Source organism: Pygoscelis adeliae, unplaced genomic scaffold (assembly GCF_000699105.1).
Source record: "Pygoscelis adeliae isolate BGI_AS28 unplaced genomic scaffold, ASM69910v1 Scaffold45, whole genome shotgun sequence".
Classification (NCBI taxonomy): Eukaryota; Metazoa; Chordata; class Aves; order Sphenisciformes; family Spheniscidae; genus Pygoscelis; species Pygoscelis adeliae.
In genome coordinates, this window is record NW_008825114.1 from 9,252,277 (window position 1) to 9,277,733 (window position 25,457).

At 38.4% G+C, this 25,457-nt stretch overlaps 1 protein-coding gene across 1 annotated transcript in view; it reads left to right on the forward strand.

Annotated features, from left to right (window-relative positions):
* The window catches only part of TRPM3 (transient receptor potential cation channel, subfamily M, member 3), a 432,332-nt gene that overhangs the window by 143,972 nt on the left and 262,903 nt on the right, over positions 1-25,457 (forward strand). Inside the window, exon 5 of the mRNA XM_009328179.1 lies at positions 46-155. Within this exon, the coding sequence (XP_009326454.1) occupies positions 46-155 (110 nt within the window). The remainder of the gene's footprint in view (positions 1-45; positions 156-25,457) is intronic.

Sequence of the window (25,457 nt, forward strand, 5' to 3'; positions counted from 1 at the left end):
GGCGGTTTCCGCGGTAGGCGCTGTCAGGTCTGCGGCTGATCTCCCGGTGGGATTTGTGGAGGGTCATGAACCAGACCGATGCTCCCCGGCCACTCAACTGGACCATCCGGAAGCTGTGCCATGCCGCCTTCCTCCCCTCCGTCCGACTTCTTAAGGTACGGTGACAGCCCGCTTTGAGAACCGGTGTCTGCCGCTCAGCATCTGTCCGGAGGACTGCAGACGCTCTTGCTGGAAAGTTGGTTCAGAAATAGTCCCAGCTTTGCTATTAATTAGCTTCCCTGCTACCTTTAAAACCCCTTGCGAGTGCCTGAAGATACCAGGTGTGTCTGTACTCCAGTTCGGCACGTTTATCTGTCGAGAAAGGTCTGTGAGAGGGGTAGAAAGGGAGTAAGGGATAGTGGATATCATCTGTGCTTCTATTTGCCTTGTCTTAAAAAAATCAAGCCATGAACTTCTAGGGATGAAGAAGGAGTCTGCTTCTAAGGTGCGTTCCTTTGTGAGCAGTCCTCTGCTATCAGATCTTTGGGGTTATCTAGTCCCTAAGAAATACCCGAAGGTCCAGTACTACTCAGACCAACTTGTAAGTGGAACACTATGTGAGTGGACAAAAATTATCTTGGCTTGCTGAAAGCTGTACAAAGGAACAGGGTCAGTTAAAGACTGGCAGCGCAGACAGCATCAGTAAAACTTTCTGATTATGATTTTTTGTTTGTTTGTTTCTTTGTTTATTTGTTTAAACCAAGTGGCACAGTTTTGAAGGTGGTTTTAAATGTGCTTTCCTAGGAGATAATTATTAATTGTCTGAAAAAATTATTTGGGATTATAGACAGTGGAGGGCTCTTAATCTCAGCACACAAAGTACCACTACTACTGTGTGTCCCATTGAAGCTGTTTAAAAGGCATTTGTAACTGGAAAACAAAATATCTTGGAACAACTTTTTTGACAAAAAAAAGGTTACATTAACCTGAAAAGCCTTCTTTGTCCTTGGAACTTCTTAATTAACTGGATTATACAATGGAAATTTAAACAATATAGTCAGGTCCCTTTAGGCTTCTGTACCTGTAATACGTTTTATAAAATGTTGGGTTCATGACACTAATTATCTCAGTTCATCTTAGTACTTGATAGTTTGGCTTTGAAAATAATATGCAGCCAGGTAAAACATGGCTACTCTAACAGTGTATTAGGAAGTAACATTTGATATAACCATTCGATTTTGTGTGGGTAGCTTTGAAATGAGGTCAGTCCTTACTAAGGCAAGATGTTTGAACAACAGTGTAGTGTATGATAGTGCACTTAGCAGACATACATTGCACATATAGTTATTGTATATGTGATGCACAAGTGACCATACTGTGTACCATAACAGGTATTTGTCACATCCTGAGAGGAAGGGGCTACCCCAGAACAATATTTGTTTCCAAACCAAATGTATGGCTGCTGGGAGGTACATTGTGAGCAGCTCCAAAGAACAGAAGAAAGATAAAACTTAGGTTGCTGAAAAATCAAAATATAACTAATACAGAACAAATCAGAAAGTGGCATTGATTCTCTTGCAAGGCTCCCACCCCAGAAGCACACGTTAGAATATCCATACTCTACAAGTCAGATACATTTAGGAAAACATAATTTTCCTGGGGTGTAAGAACTCACATGTGGGGAATTTTATTATCATGCTCAATATCAGGGGAAAAAAGAAGTCTGCAATATTTCTTCTTTGGCAGACAAATGTTGCCCCCTGTGCATGGTTTCTCTTCACTGCACATTTTAAGGGTGAACGTTGTGATTAATTATTAAAAGAGCTGACTAAAAATTATTTTCTGAAGCTACAGCTATAACCTTTTAGGGCTGGATAGGGACTGGACCCTGCAGAGTTAACAAGAGCAGGACAAATAACCAGAGACAAGCAACCTCTGCACAGAGCAGTGTGTGAGGCGTGGGAGACACCACAGCAAAGGAGGTGGGACTCTGACATCTTCCTGAGCTGATGAGCAGAGCTGGCTGACTGGAGAGGGAAATGCATATATCAGCATCTTCAGGAATCCCAATCAGCTTCAAATTTTGCTTCCAATATATACTTCTTATCTTTGCCTTTTATTATTTAATGTGTTCAAAGTAAGTGATTCATGTAAGAGCAGGGCCCCATTGTCCTAATTCCCTGAAAGATACAACAGCCAACCTGAAGGAATTCTCCTGTCATGAAGAGCTATTAAGGAGAGTGTGATAACAGCAGCATTAAATTACCAGATAAGCAGTATAAATGTTTTCCTGTTTTTCCTCAGGGATTTTGAAAATTTTTATGTATACAAATTCACTCATCAGAAGGGTGTCTGTATTCTTTTCTCTTTTGTGTCTTTCTCCAAAAAATAAAGAACCACCCCTTTTTTTTTTTCCTAAACAAAAGGTGCTGCTGTAAATCCACAAACATTAGAAAGACAAGTGCAATAATCTAAGACCATCTTTTAATTGCCCAGTTTCCAAATGGATTAGGTGGTCTTAAGGGTTAATGCAATATTGTTTCTCAGTAGACATCCAGTAGACCCTTTTTTATACAGCCTTTCTCTACAGAGGGTGCCCTCAATAACAGAATAAACTTTGCAAAAGCTGATATGTAATGGCACATTTTTACTATTATCTGCTTAACTATGGTTGCCAAACACTATTTCAATGTACATTGTAAATTTGTTAAGAGTAAGAGAATGTAAAATATTATTGTGTCTTTGTAATTTCCATGCTTTATTTTAGTCTACCAGAAACCAATAACTAAATGACATCATTAAGTTCAAGGATACACCTTTGCCTGAACTTGTAAGAATGAGAGGTTTTCCATGCCACATGAAAAGATCACTGTGGCATGACCTGGACCTTGGTAATAAACAGCACGAACCTTTCAATTAATTCCATGTCTTCTCAATTAGAAGTTTAAATTTTGTATCCTGTGGATATAATTTTAAGCGTAGCATCAGTGCTTTCACACTGATGGATCTAAATAAACACTGGAATCTAGGACTTGCATGGAGGCCTCTCACTTTATGTTACTCACTAACTAAGATTGTCTTGGAATGACTGGTTTTAAATAAATAATAAAAGGTGTTATGGTTTAACCCCAGCCGGCAACTAAGCGCCACACAGTCGCTCGCTCACTCCCCCACAGTGGGATGGGGGAGAGAATCGGAAGGATGAAAGTGAGAAAACTCGTGGGTTGAGATAAAGACAGTTTAACAGGTAAAGCAAAAGCCGTGCCCACAAGCAAAGCAAAACAAGGAATTCATTCACTGCTTCCCATGGGCAGGCAGGTGTTCAGCCATCTCCAGGAAAGCAGGGCTCCATCACGCGTAACGGTTACTTGGGAAGACAAATGCCATCACTCCAAACGTTCCCCCTTCCTTCTTCTCTCCCCAGTTTTATGGGCTAAGCATGATGTCATATGGTGTGGACTATCCCTTTGGTCAGATGGGGTCAGCTGTCCTGGCTGTGTCCCCTCCCAGCTTCTTGTGCACCCCCAGCCTGTTCACTGGTGGGGCGGTGTAAGAAGCAGAGAAGGCCTTGACTCTGTGTCAGCACTGCTCAGCAACAACAAAAACATCCTTGTATTATCAACACTGTTTCCAGCACAAATCCAAAACATTGCCTCATACTAGCTTCTATGAAGAAAATTAACTATCTCCCAGCCAAAACCAGCACAGGTGTTATTCAACAGGTAGGCTATGCTCTTATTACGTTCTGTTGAAATGGTGTGCAGTGCTCAGTTGCCTGAACTGACATTTGATACAGCTCTGGCCACAGTGGTCTCATTTGATTTAGGTAAACTAGGACCATTTGCAGATGCTGTCCAGCTTTGCTCCCTGTGCTTTTCTTCCAGGTGTGTGTTCCTGTTCTAACATACTTCACTAATACCCTAATGTTTAGGTTTTATAATCCTGTTTTCTCGGTTTTCCATTTTCTAACAGGCACACAGAGTACTAGGAGCTGTATTTGAAGTACAGATTGAAACAAATTATTGGAGAACATTTTTACCACTTGTGTCATCAGCTCACCCTTCACTGCTCCCACTTTTTCCCCTAATAAATATTTCCTGTAGCACATTCCATGCTTGTAGTTGTTTCAGTATGCTTAAACACACGCTAACGCACTGTCTAATGCCTTCCCATCTGAAGCCAGAGGATTAAGAAGTACCTTGAGCACATGTGCAGAGAGGGTGGCTTTGTGCAGAGACGGGAGCCGTCATTCTCCTGAGGTCAGGTTAGTTTCCAGAGGTGGCTTTCAAGCAGTGATTTCTCCAGCTTCTCTTTCTCTACCTGAGTTCTGAAGCCTGTTTTTTTGTGTGTTTGACCAAGGTCTTATTACCTTGATACTTTTTTATTTCTTTTAAGGAAGGGTTAACATTAGTGGCAAGCAGTCCATTGTATATGTAAGAGCTGTTGTTCCACTTGCAGAAACCTATGGTAGTCACATTTCTGTTTTATGGAGGAAGAGAGTTTCTGAGTCTCCACATCAGAAGAGATTGCCTCCCAAGAAAGGAAGCCAAGTCCAAATGGCAGGATTTAGAGAAAACAGACATTTTAGAACAACATTGTATGCTCTTTAAAAACTAATGAATGGTATCATACTAAAGACTTCACTCAGAGGACCCTGTGCCCTAGGAGACACTGCAGATGTTGCACTTCTGCTTGGGACAGATATGATACATGCCATGGGATCAAGGAATGAGCAATACACTAAAAAAAACCCAACAACTAAACTGAGAGTAGACAGAGGGCTGAAAAATAAAGGTATGTAATGTGCAATGAGCTTAACACCACAGATTTAGAGACGTGCATGTGTAGAAGTTCTGTACTAAACATTTGGAAAGCAGCAAATTACCCAGCCTATTTTTTCTTAATAAGACTACTAAAATTTTTATAATTAATTTGAATTGCATGTCAGTAAGTAGACTTGGAAAGCAGGAACTTTGGAAGGGCCAGAGGAAAGGAAAAAGAGTGAATCAGAAGAAATACTGGAGAAAGTGTTTTGGCTAATTTTTCCCAGCATACAGCTCAGTAAAAATGCCTGCTCAGCTCTACCAAATAAATACAAAGAACATTTACCTAACCTAGCCTAATCTAGCTCCAGGAACTGCTGGAAGCTTAAAGAGATCAGACACTAAATTTGTTATTAAATGAGAAACTAGATCTTATTTTTGTTAATTATTTTTATTTGATTGCCCTACCAAGAATGCATAAGGTAACCCAAGAGAAAAATAAAAAGCTAAAAAATGGTTCGTTAGAAGAAGACACAGTGTCTTTTAAGTGTGACAATATATACAGATGAAATTCTGGCTGGGCTGAAATATGTGAAATAGAAGTGTGGACAATATTTCTCCTGCTACAGCAAGTTTGGTTATATCCATAAAGAAGGTATCTACAGGTATAAAGACTGGGAAATGTGGCAGGCTTTATTAAGGTATGTGGTGAAATACCACACTGTTCAACAGCTTAAATCAGCTAAAATCTCATTGCTATTTGATTACCAAATACAACTTTATTTCAGGATACTTCAAAAAAACTGATTTGGTAAACTGAACGAAAAAATTGCTTCTCCAGAATGGTGGAAGAATGAAATGTGTTCTTTATAAAACAGTAAACATGCTTCTGAACCCACTACTGTGAGAACAAGTGACGGTTAAGAGAGGAGAAAGCTATGTATTTTGGAGCTGATTTTATTCCTCACGTGGATTTGAAAAAAAAAAAAAAGGTTATTGGACTGACAGAATAGTCCTATAACTCAGGGAAGACAATTTTGATAAAGGATCTTTAAAATTACTTGTAAGTGGATTTGTGTGCCATAATCGTGAGATAGTAATGTTAGATTGTGTTACGGTCTTCAGAAACAGAAGTGTAAGCTTTTTATGCTATTTTATTTACTAACAATGAGAAAATGAGCAGAAATCTAGACACAAAGGCAGTCCAAATGTGTAGATTTTTTCTCTTAGCTAGTCTTTTGATGTCCAGTTGGCAGTGGGGTCTTCTGGTTTATCACTGCTTAATAGTCAAGAACTGATTCTGATTATTATTTTAGTTAATTTACCATATCCACCTTTCAAACTGCAATAAAATGAGAGGGCAGGTTTACTAAGTTTTGACTGAAAAACTGGGATGCTTGGAACAAATCCTAATGCATACTGTTATCACCAGTGAGCTGGCGCACTAAATGTTTCTGAAAGTAACATGCACATTACCGACAGTAAAATGAGGGTAGTAATTTACTTGTGCCTGCACTCAGCTGCTTACTGACTTAAATTGTAATAATGAATGAGCCACCACTATGCTTCCTTCAGGAGGATTTGATGCATTCTGGGAAGTAATGACAGTTCAGCCCTTAGGATCAGGCTGCTTAAAACACAGACATGTAGAAAATGTCAGCCAATGTTACTGACATTTGTAAATGTCAGTAATAGAAATTATTGCCTTGTAAATTCACTAATAGAAAAACTAGTCACACCTCTTGGTGTGGTGGGATGCTGTATACGGTATGAAAGATAGATGAATTTTAAAAGTGGATGTAAGTTCTGTTCAGAAAGAAATGATTTGATAAACAAACTTCTGTTTTCCTGCCAGAAAGATCATAGTTATATCTATTACAGCTGTGATAGACGTTGCATGTTTTTGGCTCTAATTCACAGATTTTCTGGGGTGCACTATTTGTCCTTAGAAGCCCAAAAACCATGTTACCAGCAAGGAGAAAGATTCTGCTTTCTGTTGTGTGTTCTGCTCCTGTGCCCTAAGTTTCATCGTTCAAGGATGGCAGGAAAGAGACCTGGCTAGGGCACTGCTGTGTCTTTGCAGTCTCCTGCTTTATCATCAAGAAATTCACTTAACACCCCAAATCAGGGAAGCAATGGGTGTTGCAGTGTAGCTTCACGGCACCTTTGCACACGTATGCTTGCATTACTGCTGCTCAACTGTTAGCTGTGCCTCTAGTACTTCCCATTTTATAACCAAGTAATGGCAGCGTGGTGAAGACATTTTACAGCTGGGGTTGAAGAACTGATAAATATGCCTTTGGGGGGTTGCACATTCCCAAAAGCTACTTATTTCTTGAAGTCATGCTTCTCACCAACGGTGAGATGAGCTGATCCTTCTCACATGGCAACTGGCCTTGTTCATGTGTAAGGAGTTTCTGACAGATTATGTCAGTTCGTTTCTTCTGAAAGGGAAGGAAATGTGGAAGCTGATAATGATTTTTCCTTTTTTATATACAGAAGTAGTCACTTTGTGTGGTCAATTCTTTGGTGCAGTGTACATTTTTAATGTGACATAAGATGAATCAGAGCTTGTTAACAGTTTGCCTTATTGACTGAATCTTTTCCATGAATATGACTCAGGTTGGTGACCACTGACTTGGAAGTGATGTAGCAGCAAATCAGTTTCCACAAGAAATAGTATCCCAATTAAGAAAAAAGAAAGGGAGAGATCAAAACAAAAAGCCTAGCAGTAGAAGTTATGTTTCCATGGGATAGCCTACATGTAAAAGAGGTAGATGCATCAGTGCCATTTTGAGGGAGGAGGCTGTATTCTACTAACTTCATGTGGAGGGAAAATGGTTTTGACTTTCAGGTTGGAAAAGGCTGTGTGAATGCAAAGTTTCTTCTTTTAAACCAGAGAATTTTAGAAAAAAATGGCTTTTCTTTCTAGGTATGTCACCACCATGTGAGTGCTTTTCAAAAAGAAGCGATAGAAAAGTTAATATTAAATTTTCAGTCTTGATGCAGCAGCTAAGGTACAAAAGTACCTGGCTGTTTTAAAGTAAGGATCCTGCAACGGCTACAGGTTTTTATCCTCTTGCATGTCAATATTATTTTGCAGTGCTTTCCCTAAATCCAACTGTTTCATTAGTGCCTTTATCTTCATCTTAGAAAATACAGTGGGGTTTTGCTGCCTTCTGTGCCGCATGGACAGTGGGTTACAGTGACAAAGGTGAGGTATCAGAGAAGTCATCCGGGGTTGTCCACGTTTCCTGCACGCAGAAGGACTTGGCTCATAAATGATCTCTGCTTCCCATGACGCTCAGTCTTTTCAGATTTGAATGCTTACAGGAGGTGGCAAATGGCCTCAATTGCCACTGGCCTTGGCAAGAATTGATAGTATATGAAACACTGCAACAAACTTGCCTATCAGAAAGTAAATGCAAGTTTCCTAATTTGTGACTGCATGAGAGATGCTTTATGTTCTTGTTTCCAGAGAAATTTAAAAAAAAAAAAAAAAAAAGTAGCATTTTTGATGTATATTAACAGAATGGAAAAAAATTAAGACTGGTTCTGAACAGACACTACTGTTTAAAAAATAATTGTAAAATGCTAAGTACAGAAGTCATACAAGCAAGAGGCTACAATTACAGTGCTGCTTAATTTGTTAGTGGAATCCTGTATTAACAGCATAAGATTGTAATGTTGTTCTGCAATACTGTTCCTTATGTTTAAAAGGGTGCCATGTAAAAAATTCAGGGCACAAGACCATAAAGTGAAGCTGAGTGGTTTTATTCCACCTGAATTACTAACAAGACTATGCTACAGTGTAAAAAGAAATGCCCCTGGGGCTCTCTGGAAGTTTATGTCAAAGCCAGTAATAAAGCATGAAATAAAAGCACTTCTTCGAAAATATCTTTCATCCCCCAAATAATATGATTACATGAAACAGTCTGACAAAGTGCTTTTAGCAGTGTCAAGGAAGTTACTGAAGAAAATATCAGGATTCTTATAAATTAATTAAAATAATCATCAGGTTGATTTTACATTAGTGAGAAAGTGATTGAGTGAAAACATTGTCTTTCAGTTGCCTTTTTCTTCACCTGTTGTTGGTAGGTGCAGAGGGCAGATGTAGTAACTTAATGAGCCATCATAACAAAGAATTTACGGAGGATGCACCGCATTGTTTTGTTATGGAAGGATGCCTTTTTTTGAACTTTGTGGTTTACTGAATTGGCATGGCACGTTGCTGCCGGGTCTGTTGTAATGCAATATCACACCTCAGTTTCCCAGTGCGATGGCTCGACGTGCATCTTTGCATACAGCTAGAAAGAGAGACCAAAACTACAACTGGGTGGACTAATTACAGGATACCCTGAGGACCTTCCAGACTGACCTTTCTATGTTTGTATGTAGAATTTTCTAAGTTTTCTGAATCGCAGAAGGCAATTTCCAAATACATTCTTGTTCAACTTTTGGGTTCAGTACTTCAAATTACTAGGTGGTGTCTTATGCAGGAGGCCATATTTGATGAACAGTGTTTTTTTTCTGGCTGCAAATTCTGTGTTATCACATTAAAACTGTGAAGATCTGCACAACCTAGCCATAATACTACTGCTTTTCTCGGTTTTTTTTCCTACATTTCTGCCCACCTCCCCACTGGCCCTTTTCCTGAACTGCATCACTCAAAGCAGTTTTCTGACATTTAGGCTGCTTGGCTTGTACTCACAGAAGCAATAGTGGTGCCAGGTTACAATGTCAAAAATGATAACAAATAATTTGCTACATGCAGTCCAATGACTGACCCAACCCAGGAAGAGGTCAACTCCCTCTGCCTGAAGGATGGGTAGATCAGGCATCAAGATTGCCCAAAATGCTCGTTATGACAAGCACAAGAGTAGTTAAAGGTATCCCTTTGTTTTTGGATGTGATGGCTTTAATTTTGTATTATCTTTGATATATCTAGTTGCAAAATAATATTGCTTGGAAGCCAAACAGTTTTTCAAATTATTCAGTTCGATTCCAACTTTGTCTTAAAAAAGAATATGATGCCAATTTTTTAAAGGTCCTACACTTACTTTCTTCTGTGAGAACAGGGTAAATTGGAATACATCATGAAAAGAGAGACCCAAAAGTTGCTTACTCTATCCTGCCACTAGCAGGACTGCTTCAATATGCATAATTTCTTACAGGTGTTTGCCTAAGTTCCTAAAGTCATAACCCTCACAGTCAATCTTTTACAGTGACCCTATCTATGCCATCAGAAATATTTTTCTGTGCTGCCTGCCTGGATCTTTCTTGCTGCACTTAAAGTCTATGATTTCTTGTTTTGCCCACTATGAGCAGAGGGGACAGATGTTTAAGCCTTTTGTGCTTAAAAATTCTTGTGTTGTGTTTGGAAATTGGCTAGTTTAATAGATCCACTCATGACATATGGCTTTTTGTCATCTTCCAACATAGATGATGAGATTATTTATTCCACTATTTCCTCCACAAAAGTTACACTGAGATTCCCTTGCTCCTTGCTTTTTTCTCTCTCTAGTCTTCAGGTGTCTTACTGGAAAGGCCAGCAGGGACATGGGGGACTCCTGCTCAATCTTCCATGGTAATCCTAGCTCTATAAACTGGGGAAAGGTTGATAAGGAAACAGAAAGTATCACAACCCTCCTTCATTTCTGTCTCCTGAAGAGACTAAATAACATTTCTGTTAAATTGCCTACAAAGTCTTTCTGATTTAACTGACTTTACAAGAACGTGAGGTGACTAACAACTATCAGTCTTCAGGGAGAGCTTGGGGGGGGCACAATCACTTTCTATTTTCACAGTAGAAATATTCTTTTTGTTTCTTTGCATAGTAATAAAACCAGTGGTTTTTAATGGTCACATTAGCAAAGAAATTTTAAAACTCAATGTGGGGGACAATCAGCAGCAGAGTACTTATTAAGACACTGAACTTCGAGCATATGTGCTACCTTTATTACATACAAATGAGGAAATTTAATGTTTATGTGCTTTTCTCTGGAATAAAAAGGTGATTTTGATCCTTCTAACACAAATTTGGGGGGGGGGGGCAACAACACGAAAAAGGTTTTCAGAGATAACCTAGTGGGAAATTAAATGCTATCAGGTTATTTTATCTTGATACATGTGATTATTTAAGAATAATTTAAAGATAAAGATCTGATTTATCAAGCTGAAAATATCCTGTGCAGTTTCTTATTAATGGTAACTGTGGGAGCTTTAGCTTATTCAAGATGGGAGTAGCAAATTGTTCAGAGGATTGCTTCCCCTTAGAAGCTGCTGACTGCTGTTACTAACATCCAAGGATGAGGTTTTTTCTTTTGGTTACTTTTATTTCTTAAGTAGTGCAAATTTCCAGTTTTATTTAATGTTCAAAAAATCTCAAACATTACTAAAACGCCCATGATAAAATGGGTGTCTGCAGAGTTAGAACAAATGAGAAGAACTACTTGTTCACTCAATATTGCAGTCTGCCAGGGATGTGACTACAATAGGAAGTCTTTAAGTATGTACTGAAACTGAGCAAGTTGTTTGCATCAAATTATCTGATACATTTAGCATCTCAGTGCCATGAAATGTGTTAGCACAGATAGTTTCCATTAATTTATTTAGGAGTCATCTGAAATCCAATTGAATTAATGGAGACACTTTCACTGATTTTTAGGGGGTGTGACATTTATTTTCCAGATAGCAGAGCTTGAAGATGGAAGCAGAAACACTGCAATAGTCCAGGATATGCATAATGTACTTTATGTTATTCTGATTCAAGACTGGTCATGTGTTCATGTATCCCTGCTGCAAATAGTTGTGTTCATAACTAATGCTGCAAATTTTTTCCATATCAAATCCCAAGTCTACTCTCCCCTTAAAGTAAATGTGAAGGGCAAAAAGCTGAAGCAAACTACTTAATATGATTAAATAACTATGAGTGGCTGCAGAGAAATGTGTGGAACATTTATTAATTAAATTGATTAGCAGCACAGCATAGAAAAAAAATTGCTTTTTCATTTTCTTTGAGCAATGAGGATATGCTGACTATCCATGGCAGTTCTAGTCATTGTTTGCATTGATGCAATCACAAAATGATATTTTACTACAGTTACACCACATTAATGGTGGAGTGTTTGCTCCTAGTGCTTTGGAATTGCATGGTGAAGTATTCTACTTAACCTCGTTTTGTGGAATATGCTTTATTTCAGTAACAATGTGATCACTTAATATGACATTGCTTCAAGCCTTGATAACTAGATTCTTTGTGACAGTCATCCCAACCCTAATTCTACTCTTAGTGCTTGTTAGTAAATGCACATTTGAAAGGCAGAGGTCATTTCATATCAGGAAGGTTTTCTCCCCAACGGTGGTTTAAGTTTGGCTGGTGTGGCAGTTGGACCCCTGTTCTGGGACACACTCTCTTCCTTGGCCTTAGCCAAAGCAAGGTTGGTTCTGCAACGCCACCTGATCTAAGCTGGCATGTGTCTCTTCTCCCATAGCATTTCTTCCTCATGCCAAAATGCGATTGCATGCACTGGATGTATATGCACAGTCTAGAAAAAGGTCTCTTGCAGATCAAAAATCCCAGTTTGGAAGCCCCTATTATGTATCGTCATGAGTAAGACTAGCATTAACATGCTTAAAGTTGCTTTTTAATATCTTATTTTTGTGTGCTCAGAATTAATATCCCTTTACTCTAGATCGATTTTTCAGAAACAGCTGAGGCAACATTATCTGGAAATAACAGTCCCAATACAATGATAACAGCCCATTGTCTTGTTTCCTGAAGCTGGAGAACTTGAAATCGCTAAGATGAGGGATTTATAATGTGTCTGTATCGAAACTGCTCCATTAAAATTTTAGCTCTTTCTGGATTTCCTGTTCTGCGCTTCCATAATGCAATAAGCTATGACTCTGAATTTCACATTTGAGGTCTTCCTCAGACACTCAAATTACCTGTCATTAAAACACTTGCTTCCTGCTGTGGGGGCTTTCAACTTTTCCCTAGGAGGCCACAGACAGCATAACATAATGCACTTGTTTCAGTGCAAAAAAGGGAAGATTCAGTAAGGAATGAGATACCCATAATTAATTCAGTTAGTTGATATGTGATGTGAATACTCTGTGAATATATAAATGTTAAAATACATTATGCTTAAAGCAGCAATTATTATATCCCACTTGTTTGGATTATGTACATAGTAGTAGATCTCTTCTCATACTAGATTTTTTTTCCAAATTTCATTCATAAAAGTAGGTTATTTAAAAATAAAAAATTGAAGTAGGTTAGCAACAGAAATATTGATAAGATGATATAAGTAAAATAAAGCAGATGAAAATAGAAAGTTAACATTAACACAATGTCTTTGAACTTCATGCACAGGATAAAATACAAATACATTTCAGAATGTCATCTTACTAATATCAGTTTGTTGCAGAAAGTTTATCTAATCAAGTCAATCCTTTCACTAGCTACTGTTTGCTGTCTGCTTCCTGATCTCATTCTGGAGATAGCAGATTACTAGTCCCAGATCTGGGCTAGAATTAGTTAGCTCATCTATGTATACTTAGAATCACAGAACCATAGAATATCTCAAGTTGGAAGGGACCCATAAGGATTATCGAGTCCAACTCCGTGCTGCTCGCAGGACTACCTAAAACTAAACCATATGACTAAGAGCGTTGTCCAGACGCTCCTTGCACTCTCACAGGCTTGGTGCCATGACACTTCCCTGGGGAGCCTGTTCCAGTAACTGACCACTCTCTCAGTGAAGAACCTTTTCCTAGTGTCCAGTCTGAACTTCCCCTGAGGCAGCTTTATTCCATTTCCTCGTGTCCTATCGCTGGGCACCAGAGAGAGGAGATCAGCACCTCCCCCTCCGCTGCCCCTCTTGGGGAAGTTGTAGACTGTGATGAGGTCACCCCTCAGCCTTCTCTTCTCCAAGCTGAACAAACCAAGTGACCTCAGCCGCTCCTCCTAAGTCTTGCCCTCGAGGCCTTTCACCTTCTTGGTTGCCCTCCTCCGGACACACACTAATAGTTTGATGTCCTTCTTATATTGAGGTGCCCAAAACTGCACACAGTACTCAAGGTGGGGCCGCACCACTGCAGTGTACATTGGGACAATCACCTCCCTTGACCAGCTAGCTATGATGTGCTTGATGGACCCCAGGACACGGTTGCCCCTTTTGGCTGCCAGGGCACACTGTAGACTCATTCAACTTGCCATCAACCCAAACCCCCAGACGTCTTTCTGCAGGGCTGCTCTCCAGCCTCTCATCCCTCAATTTGTATGTATAACCAGGATTACCCTATCCCAGATGCAGAATCCAGTATTTGCTCTTGTTAAGTTTCATACGGTTGGTGATTGCCCAAGCTCTCTAGTCTACCTAGATCTCTCTGTAAGGCTTCTCTACTTTTGAGGGAGTCCACAGCTCTTCCTAGTTTAGTATCGTTGGCAAACTTACTTAATGTACATTTGACTCCTCCATCCAGATCATTTATAAAAACATTAAAACATTACTTGACTTCCCATTTGTTATTTTACTCTCAATACTAGAAATAGTGGTGGAAACTTGAGTTCATGGTGGACAGCAAGGCTGAGCATGAGGCAGCAGTATGCTCTTTCAGCAAAGAGGGCCAGCTGCATCCTGTACTGCATTAGGAATGTAGCAAGCAGGGATCAAGGGAAGTGATCCTTCCCCTCCATTTGTGAGACCACATCTGAGTGCTGTGTCCAGTTCTGGGCTCCCCAGAACAAGAAGCATATGGACATGTTGGAGTGAGTGTGGTGGAGGCCACTAAACTGTTCAGGGAGTTTTGCACATGACATGCAAGAGAGAGCTGGGTTTGTTCATAGGAAGGGAAGGTGGAGGAGGGATCCTGTTTCTGGCTTTCTATACCTAAAAGCAGGGTACAGAGATTTTTCAGAGATGCAGAGTGTCAGGACAAGACTAATGGAAACAAGTCATCATAAGGGTGTTTAAGCAATGAAACAGGTTGTCTGGAGAGGCTGTAGACTTTCCATCCTTGGAGATGCTCAAAACTGACCTGTATGGGGCCTGAGCAGCCTGATCTAAGTGGAGCTGCCTGGCGAACTGTGTTTTCCTGATTTGATATAGTTTGGAAAATAGAGCAAAGACTGTTAATCTTCAAAGAAAATGCCATTGGTTTTGCAGGTGTCTCTTCTGTTATAAATGTAGGCAGAAATATATTTTTAAACACTTAAGCAGTGCAGAACAGCACTGCAACTGTTAGGCTGTTATCACAGGATCTTCTTGAATTCAGGAGCTGTCAGAAAAGTTCTGAAGTTACTCTCGATGCTTGGTGGCAGCAGATATATCAAGGGTGAAAGGTGTCAAACTTTGTATGTATTCTGTGGATGTGGAGCAGAGTGGTTTCTAGGTACACATTACATTGCAATTATGTTCTGGAGTTGTTTTTGCTGTAGCAGCTTTGCAGCTGAGTGCCTCAAATTTGTTTGGACGGCTGATTGTATCATGATTGTAGAAACTGATTTACAGCAACAGGCAGCTTTCAGAAAGTTCAGACAGCCATTGTGTCTCTGACTCTTTAGCATGCTAGCGGTTGAGCTGGCAATTTATATCAGCTACATACTGTCAAGCTGTTTGTTATCTGTGACCTACTTCATTTCAAATTGAATATTTACTTGTTTATGCACAGTTATGCACAGTGGAGCTATCAGTCATTTCTTTGGCAGGACTTGGTTTTGATAAGTCTTTATGAATAGGGCTAGGCACCGCTGGCAGCTATGATGGAGGAAGCATCCTGAAAGATCCTGAGGCAGGGTTTTGTCTTCAGGCTCTGGCTATCTCCTTCCCAGAGAGAACCACAAGGATCCTGATTGTCAGTTAACAATGAGGTTGTGCTGCTGCAACCATACCCACAAGGATGATAGGAAAATGGTGTGCAGGATGAGAAAGGAAAAAGTGTCTCGGGTCTCATGTGTTATGGATTCCCTTTGGATGATCCTGCCATCTACAACAGAAGCAGTGGTTGATGTGGGGCACGACTGGGTAGAAACTGGGGCCTTCTGGGCAAACTGAGAGGCCACAAAACTATGGGAGCCAGGTCTGACAGAGGCCCCAGCCTCTGGCACAGGTTAGCCCTAGTCATTTTAACAAAAATGGCCTCAGTCAAACCTAAGCTGTAGTAGGCTCACTGTCCCACACTCAGTTTCCACGGACAACTTCATGATTTGTACAGTGAACCATGGCCATGGACACAAGTTCACAGTCCCCAGAGAACTGCTCCAGGACAGTGCATGATGATTTGCAGGCAGGGATTGCTGTGGGGGCAGGAGGTGTTACAGAAGCTTGCAGGGCTGTGACCTGCCTCTGTCAGAGCTGGCCTTGAGTACAGGCAGCCAAGCCCCTAGGGGCTGGAGAAAAGAGGTTGCAGAGGAGGATTGCGTAGAAAGATGGTTTCAGGCTGCTCAGGACAATCAGACCTCAAAGCCTTGGACAAAACCTTGCATGGGGATGCAATAGTGATTTTTTTTTTTTTTTTCTTTTTTTTTTTGAGGAAGAAGGAAGAACAGAGCACTGAGAGAGGCTGTGGAAGACTTTCCAGTCTCACTTGAATCAATGTGTCGTTCTGAGTGTTTGCTTTGTAAAAGAACCTAAAGCAATCTAGTAAACTGAATGTTTCATTAATTCCCTGCTATCTTTCTCATTGTCTTTAGATAGGCAATTTAAACACCATTACTTGTACAGGTTTATTGTACATGTACACTCATTTGAAGCATATTTTGGAAAAAAAAGCTTTTTAAAATCTGAATTGCATTTTACAAAGAATTTTCACTTAAGATAAATAGATAGTAGAATATTTTTTATGAATAAATATTCCCCCTTGCAGAGTGTAATGATGTGACCAATTTTTCAGGGTAAATGACTAAACAGCCATTAGACTATGGCTTTTTCTCAAGAAGCTGCACCATATTTGAAGCATTGATCAAGGTATTAATATGGAAAATGCAAGAGAAAGTTTTTCTACTTTAATGAAAATACAAATTCAGTATTTTCCCTGCACTCTCAACCTCACTGTTCCTTTTTCAAAGCAAAACTGTATGATACCTTTCTGAAAAGCTTAAGAATTGTTCCTTCAGTATTGGTATTTGGGCTCATACCCATCAGTTGCTGTTTGTTTGTAGGGCAGGCCTTTTTTCTTTCTGATTGTTACACATTCCATCACCTGAAGTAGTTTTCTCTTAAGCCTACTACATATAAATAAACCAGTGCTGTGGAGGAATCACTGAGCTCTAGCTGAGCTGGATGTATTCACATGTATGCTCATACATGTCCTCCTAGTCATAGCGCTAGCAATGACATTGCACCTTAGAATGATTGTGTGTTTGAAGAAGGCTATATGATGTAAGAGATCACAAGGATAGCTATTAGTCTTGTCTTATAAGGATAAGAAAAATAAAATCTGTATCCACCGAAGGTATGTTTGCACAGCAGAGGGAACAAGAAGTCTTCAGAAGTCTCCACCCTGCTTTTAGCTCTGTACTGAGATACCGAAACTCAAACCTTCTGACTCAAGATGGTTTCATATGCTCTGGAAGAATTATCTTCCCTTCCTCTTCCCTGGAATTGTCCAGAGGCTGTTTTCCTTTTCTTCTCCTCTTCTTGAAAGATGAGCTAGTGACTCTACCTGGAAGTAAAGTATCAACTCAGAGTCAGTTCTGAAGGATCCTGGAGGATCTTTTCTGAAGTACTGTAGTAGCAACACCTGCATTTCTTTCCACAGATAGAAGATCTAGTCAGATAATTCCACTTATGCAGCATGGAAAATTAATCACCTGTTAAGGTTATGCAGCTATATCCAGCCAGATGACAGATGACATTTTTCAACAGTTATTCACTGGGCCTCGGACATCGATGATGCTTTGAGCTCTGCTGTTTCTTCCCTTTGGGATATGACAAAGGTTTTTGTGAGGATTGAAAGTGTTTTAATTAGGACTAATTCAGCTAAATATAGAGATATACAATATACTGAAGGTCAGATCATATGATTTCTTTTCCAAATGGCTTTGAATTCTTTAAAAATATTAGAAATTGATCTCATTTTTCTTTTTAAAACTTTCTCTCAACAGGAGGTGGAAACAAAAACTCATCGCAGCATATTAGAAGGTTGGTTTCCTCCTCTGTACTTGAATGAAAACAGAGATAGAGAAATATTATTTTTCTTAGTAAATATATAGTCTGTTGTATGACAAAATATAACAGTTCTGGTCCAATTCAGGTAAAAAAAAATAATTCTTGGATTCTTAATTAAGTTACTGTTTGGATCATTCAGTGTGATTGAATATGATGTGCTTTATCGGTAGTCATTATTCCCATTGACATTTAGATGCCTAAGAAACATTGTATTCACCTCTTAATATTTTACAAACCTATGTTTGGATTTGTACTCACAAAAAGTAGTAGGACCTCAGAACAGTACCTTCTCAGTTTGTGATGCTTTCATGTCGTATGAGCCAACAAATTTAAGACTGATTAATTGACCAAGAAATATCCAAAGAGAACTCAAAGGAAGAAAGAAGGTAGCATTAATGATTCAATAGGTGATTCTACAAGTTGTGAACCAGTGAGCTGAACTAATACTTCAGTATAGTCTTAGATGGACTGTACAGCTTTTTCTGAGGTAACGTAAAAAATAAGGTTCAGCTCATTCATGTAATCACTAAGTACCCACAGTTATGTCTTGGGCAAATTTACTGTTTTGCACATTACCTGTATAATTTGGGGTGGGTATGTATTTGTCAGCTTTGAATGACCTGTATTTAATTAGTAAGAAAGTTTACCTAATCATCTGCATATTCCAGCCCAGACCTAATGCTTTCTTGTGACAAAATACACAGTTTACACAGATAATTTGTTCTTTGTTCAAGGGATGGGCGTTAATTTTTTTTTTTTTTTGAACTTTCATGTTGAAAGATTATAAATGTAAGTTACTGTCTCCAAGGCCATGCAGAATGAAGTTAAAATAAACTATTTATGAGGTATGAATCTCCAGCTAAGGAAATGAAACACTTCTGATATAGCTACCTTAGAATTTTTTTTAAAATGTGAAAAATAGATACATATTTATGAAACCTTGAATAAATTAAAATTGTCATCAGAATGTAAGAGCAATAATAATAATAACCTGCCTGTTCTTAATCTTTGCAGCAATCACACAATGATACATGTAACCGAGCTGAATAAAACAAGATGCTGTGTTTTCCATACCCAGTATCTGTGCATAACCAAACAAATAAAAAGCAGTCTAAGCAAAACGAGCTTAACCTAAACTCTAATTCTGTCCTAATCTTGTAATTGCTACAAGCAATTACCTGTTAAAGGAAAAAGAATTAAGAGAAAACCTTGTCACTCTCTTCAGAATGACTTTTTGTTAGGAAATGGTTACACTACCCCAATAAACGTGTTAATAACCTGATATTGAATACTCGCCTCTTTGTCTTACCTCCAAGTCCTAAGGGACTTCACTGAGGTATATATACAGACAGCATGGAGACCTATTGTATCAGAGAACATGTGCTGTTTTAAGTTGCAACTTCGGCTGGTTTTTGCTCAAGTGGTAGCATGTCATCTTCTATTTTATGGTTCTTGCAGCTTTCCTGACTGGAACCATGTAATTGCAAAACAGAAATTAGGGGAAATTAGGCCCAGAATTCCACCTCTATCCTTTTGTAGACTCTGGGTTACCTCTGCTTATGACACAAATGTTTTGCTATGGTGCTGGGATATGAAGCTATGAAATGAATTATGTTGTAAAAAAATGAATGGTGATTTGAAAATAAAGTCCAAGGACAGTTTCAGGGCTAATATCAAAGTAGGTAATTTTTTTTAAAAAATAGATAATGCAATGCATAACAAGTGATACATTGATTGCTTTTCTTTGTGCCTGTATACATAACACAAATGATAGTATTTACTCAAAAATATAAAACAACAATGCATTTCTTAAAAAGCAGATGACGATAAAAACAGAATAAAACAAACAAAACAAAACACCTGATAGTACCTAAGTTTGGCACATATTTGAATTCTTTTCCTTAATTCATGCACTTTAAAAGAGTTTTCTCCAAATTGAGAATACCCCATCATGTGTTATGAATGATAATGTCTGCTTCAGGAAGATGAAGTATAAGGATTGCAGACTAAAATTAAGGTAAAATAGCAAGCCTGTAGGAGAAAAGATTGGAAGGGTGATGCTGAATTAAATATGATACCTCTATAAACACCATTGCATACATTCTTCATATAGTAAATCTACACTGCACATTCAAATTTACTCTATTCCTATGCTAATCTACCATATCCAGTTTTTCAGCTGCAGAATAGGAAATTCTATTTCCTATAATAAAAAATACATATTATTTCCTATAATAAAAAAGCTGCAAGATGGATTTTTACAAAGTAGATTCAGCTTTCATCTCTTATTGTGAGATTGATTATTTTTGCTTGATGTAGGTCATTTGTATAAGTATGTACAGCATTTTTTTTACTTATTCAGTTGTCTGAATTTTCATAAGGTAATAATGTACCAAAAAAAATCATCAAGATATCCTTTTTTTTTCCTTTGTGGTATTAGTCTATAAATTTCATTTGTTCTTGATATATTGCTGTGGAGATGAGGAAGCTGTCTTTATTCAGAATAGTATTGTTAGTCCAATGCATTTGTGTGGTATCTTCAAACATATCTGGATCTGGCAATATTCCAGGAAAAAATCGTAGATTCTATGGAGATGATCAGAGAAGGTGCTTGTACAGGCTACACTAAGGCCACACTCAAATGGCACTAATTTTTCAGTCCCTGTATCTGGATTATACACAATTCTGCTAAGATCTAGTGTCTTATTTTGTAGAATTTATCTATTTTTATGTGCTTATATGTAAATAATTTATGACCAACTGAAAACTTTCATTTTGAGCTACATTTTTTGAAAAATGTCTCTCTCATGAGTCTGCTGTGTGTGATTTTACAGGAAACATGGTATCATATTTTCTTAGTGGACTTCCAACATTCTTATCTGTTTGGTGCATTAAAGTATATATAGTATTGAATTCACCTCAGTTATGATTGTTGCTTGGGTGTTGAAAGCAGCAAAGACAAGAAGGCTTCCATGATCCTTTTATGATGTGAAAGTCAGTTTTTGAGAGTGGGGCAATTTTTTTCAGTTCTCTTTTGAATAAGTCTAGTCCAAATATAGTGCTACTGATCTCAGCTGGCAAGGTTTGTAGGTCTTTGGTTATTCATGCACTTCATTTATAAGATACTGATTTGAGCCCCAGCTGTGCTAATTGCACACTGTTCTAGAGGCTGGCAATGATTCCAGTTCATTGGGTTGCATATAGCATATGAAGATACAGTTGACTTCTTTATTACCACCTTATGGACCATCATGAGATATCCCTTGGAGAAACTAATTTCTGTTTGATTGTCTTACCTAAAACCCCACAATGTGAAGATTTATGACATCTGTTGACAGTTGACTTCTGCCATTGTTATAAGAATGCAAATCTCCGCAAATCCACAAATTTTTATTGTACAGGGCATTTGCTTTTGTGTGGAATGGTTTACTTTTATAAAGCATCTTTTCTGTCTGGATGACTTGTCTTTTCAGGTTACATGCACTTTGTTGCACATTCACAGTTTGCATTTTTTTCCTGTAAGGCCTGTAAATCAGACATTCCTGGCTGTCTACTGTGTAACGTGAGATCTATAAGGCAGATTTTTGTCCTTGGCATGACATCATAGTTGATTTGTGATAGAAATGTAGTTATTTCTTCAGATCATCATTTTGTCTGTGAGTCTTACCTCTTTTGGCTTTGATTTCCAAATATTAATATTCAACTACTAAGCCAGCATTAGGTTGCTTTGTGGACATATGTTGGATATGATGAGCTGCATTTGAGTATAAAATGTTTGTCTGCTTCTTCTGCACATGGAGTGTATGTTCTGTTTATATTTTCTGGCACTTTTTTTTTTTCCTTTTGATATTTTTCTAGCATGCAGCTTTTTATTGTTATAGTCCTCAGTAGACCTGAACAGAAAATAATTTCTTTATCCTGCCAGAAGCATTGAGATTTCATAAATTTTTTCCTACTCCAGAACAAACCTGAGATTGCCACCCCTTCCTTTGATGTCTCCTGAGACATATAGGAAACTTCAGTTCAAAAGGTCCTCTAGTCCATGTTAAATTATTATATCATCTTTCTTTATTGTGTGTTCCAATAAGTAACTACTGGTAAATTCCTGCAGATTATCCAGGTGGGTTCTTAGTACATTGCCTGTTATTTAATTAAATAAAATTTTCTTCATTATAATTAAAACATGCTGAATTTTTAGGACAATTTCTTTTTTATTTAAAAAGGTAAGATTGTTATATAATTCACTGAGCAGTTTAAACATCAGTTAGAAAAAAAGTAAAATATTAGTTACTTCGAATGCTTTTTTTTTCCCATTTGAGATGAACTTATATTTCAAGAACTACTTCCCTTTTAGGGGATCTTTACCAATTTCTAAAAACTAAATTAAATTCTCATTTATTAAATGCAAATTAAGAATTAGTAAATGATAATAAGTCAGTACTTTAGGGCCCAGTTCAGCTTAGGCAGAGCAGAGAGACAAGGCCACGGAGTTTGCAGGCATATTACACAAGCCTTGTATATGACGAAGGCTGCTTATTTTTTCTGTCACCTAAATTCTGTGCCCACTCTCATCTTGATCAGCATTTGTTTCCTGTTCAAGAAAAGAGCAAAGGAACAAAACATTCAACATGACCTAAAATGGTTTTAGTTGATACTTTCAGATCAGACAACTGTATTTTTCAGCCTCTATGGGGAAACAACTTTTTAAATTGGGGACTATCTAATTTCTTTTTTTTCCTTTTTTTTTTTTTTAAAGACTCCTCTCATGAGTGTTCTACATCTAGCCCTACCTTCTCTTCTGTTTTGAAATCGGTGTCTTGAGAATGTCTCCCAGATGCCCGTGACACCTTCTTTTGTAGTACTGAGCCAGCATCTTCTCTCAATCTTTAAAAAAGACAATGCGTTTTGTTTACATGTCTCTACAACAAATCAACAGGATATCTTCTGCACGAATAAAAGGAAAGATAAAAGAAGTAGATTTTGGAAAACATCATGATTTTGTTCAAAGCCCAGTGATTTATGTTTGAAAAAATATGTAATATAGCTCATTCCCCTTTTCCAGCTTTCTTTTATACGCCTGACTTTAAGCCAGATCATTTTAATCTGACAAAAGCTAATGGTTGTAGAAAGGAGAGGGCCTTTCCTGCTTCTTCAATGCCAGCTGCTTTTTCCCTACCAGCTCTCTTTTGTCAGTGTCAGCATTCATGTGGCCACATCCTGAGCAGGGTAGCAACAGATCCAGCTCAGAAAGATCTCCATTTTTGTCAGCACAAGGGGAAGCAATGGGAGTGAGCTACCTGGGACAATAGAAAAGTGCAATTGTCCTTTTTGGACTTTTGCTAGATTAAAGTAGCAAAGTAACTGCAGCTTTAATGGATGTGTTTTCATAGCAGACTATTCAGATTTCTTTTGAAGGCATATTTGTTCAATACAGTAAGTGCTTGATACTAGCTCCTTCTTTCCTTCATCTGATTGTTTGCACTTCAGGGCTTTTTCTGTTTCTGCAGGCATTGGTGAAAATGACATGCTTCCTCTCTACCAAGGAGGCAAATTCAGTCTTCATTATTAGCATTTTGGATACCCTGTATATTGTCATTTCCTTTTAGTGCACATCAGCCCAGTATATTCTTGCTTTCACCTCCCTCTTTACCCCTATACTCATATCAGCACTGAAATATTCTGTGCAGTGCATTTGCAATGAATTATTGCATTTCTTGAGCCTTTAAGCTCTTCTGGCTGTGCATGAGGTGCTTTAGATTACCATCAGCAGCATGCAATAATTTCCAACCAAATGCATTATTTTCATGTCTTATTACCTAAGTGAGTTATATTCCATTGATTTTGACATAATTGTCTAAGAAACTATTTCATGATCCGTGCCTGAAAATTTGTATATTCTAATGTTTTGATTTGGGGCTTTTGTACTCCTTAGTTTTCTTCTTCAGCAGCAGCAGTCAGAAGTGATGTTGACAGGGTCAGTGGGCACATTGCTATGGTTGCCCTTATTTGTTCATTGTGGCAGTACAGCTCATCAGTACCTGTTTTTTTAAGTTTTGACCTGACTTTTAAATGCTTCTGAAAACATAAACCCTAACAGACCAGACTGTTCACAGTCTCACATCAGTCTTACACAGCTAGCAAGTAAAAAACACTTGGTGTTGGTACTTGTATACAGTGCAGCTTCATGACAAATACATTTAATCAACTTAATTTTAAACCAGCAAACGTTTACACAAGGTTTCTTTTGACCTTTCTTCCTTAATCTGTTTTTATTTATTTTGAGTACAAAAGGTGGGGGCACATATATACATATATACTGTGCAGTTTACCTCTATGTAAGTTCAATATGTAAATGCAATTCATTCTCTATGCATTTTATCAGTAGTAAAAATGTTATTACCAAGAAGACTAAGACTGGATAAGCAATGAAAAACAGGTGCTTCTCTCTCTCTTTAAATCATCTTAAACTGTGACCTTCAGGAGGATCAACAGCAGTGCTGGTATAGACAAGTAAGCATATGGCAGATGTTACCATGATTTTGTTAGAGCAGTTAATACTAAGACATCACGGTCTTAAAAAATCCTGGACACAAATAATTGTTTCAAAGGGAGAGAATTAGAAAGATAGGTGTACCTACAATAATGGCTTTATTTCCGTATGGTTTGCAGTGAATTTTGTTTTCTTTCAGATAGGAGTTTTTACCTTTGACACTATTCCCTTCTTTCTCTTCCATCCTCAGTAAATCTTTCTTAAAAAACAAAAAGACCCTTCACTAAAATCTGTGTGAATTTGCACAAGCCATTTACAAATACAGATAAATTTTTCTTCACTGTGCTGCTGCAATACATGACATTTTATCTTCCTGTGCCCTTTTTGAAAAAGTATAGCCTAAGGACCTGAGGCCCCTAAACAAACCCGAAGATTATCAGTGTGTTTTTCTATATTCTCACAGAGGTGGACAAATTACACTGTGGCCAGTGTTAGAAAGTATGGGCAAGGAAATAGATTCCTCCTCTGTGTCCATGAGTGAGCTACCTAGTCAGAGGGAATTATGAGCATGCAGGCAGTTTTCTGTGTGATGCTAGAAAACCAAGAATTCTGTAAATCCTGAATTCTTGGTAGGAAAGGTGCTAGCCACTGGCAAATGCTCCTTCTTTTTTTCTGCCTAGAAAGGAGCATTTGGAGCCTTCCTTATTCCATTTCTGTCCTTGAGGAGTGAGGGGAGAGATCTTTGAAAATACCGGATGTCCTGGGGAAGAGAGAGAGTGAATAAGGGCAGTCTTGCAGTGCGTACCCAGGAATGCCACAATGCTGAATACTTTGGGAATTCTGTACATTTTGAAGGCTGGGGTTTGCAGGCAGGCATTCATAGAATCATAGAATCATAGAATCATTAAGGTTGGAAGAGACCTCCAAGATCATCGAGTCCAACCATCAACCCAACAACACCATGCCCACTAAACCATGTCCCTAAGCGCCTCATCTACATGTCTTTTAAATACTTCCAGGGATGGTGACTCAACCACTTCCCTGGGCAGC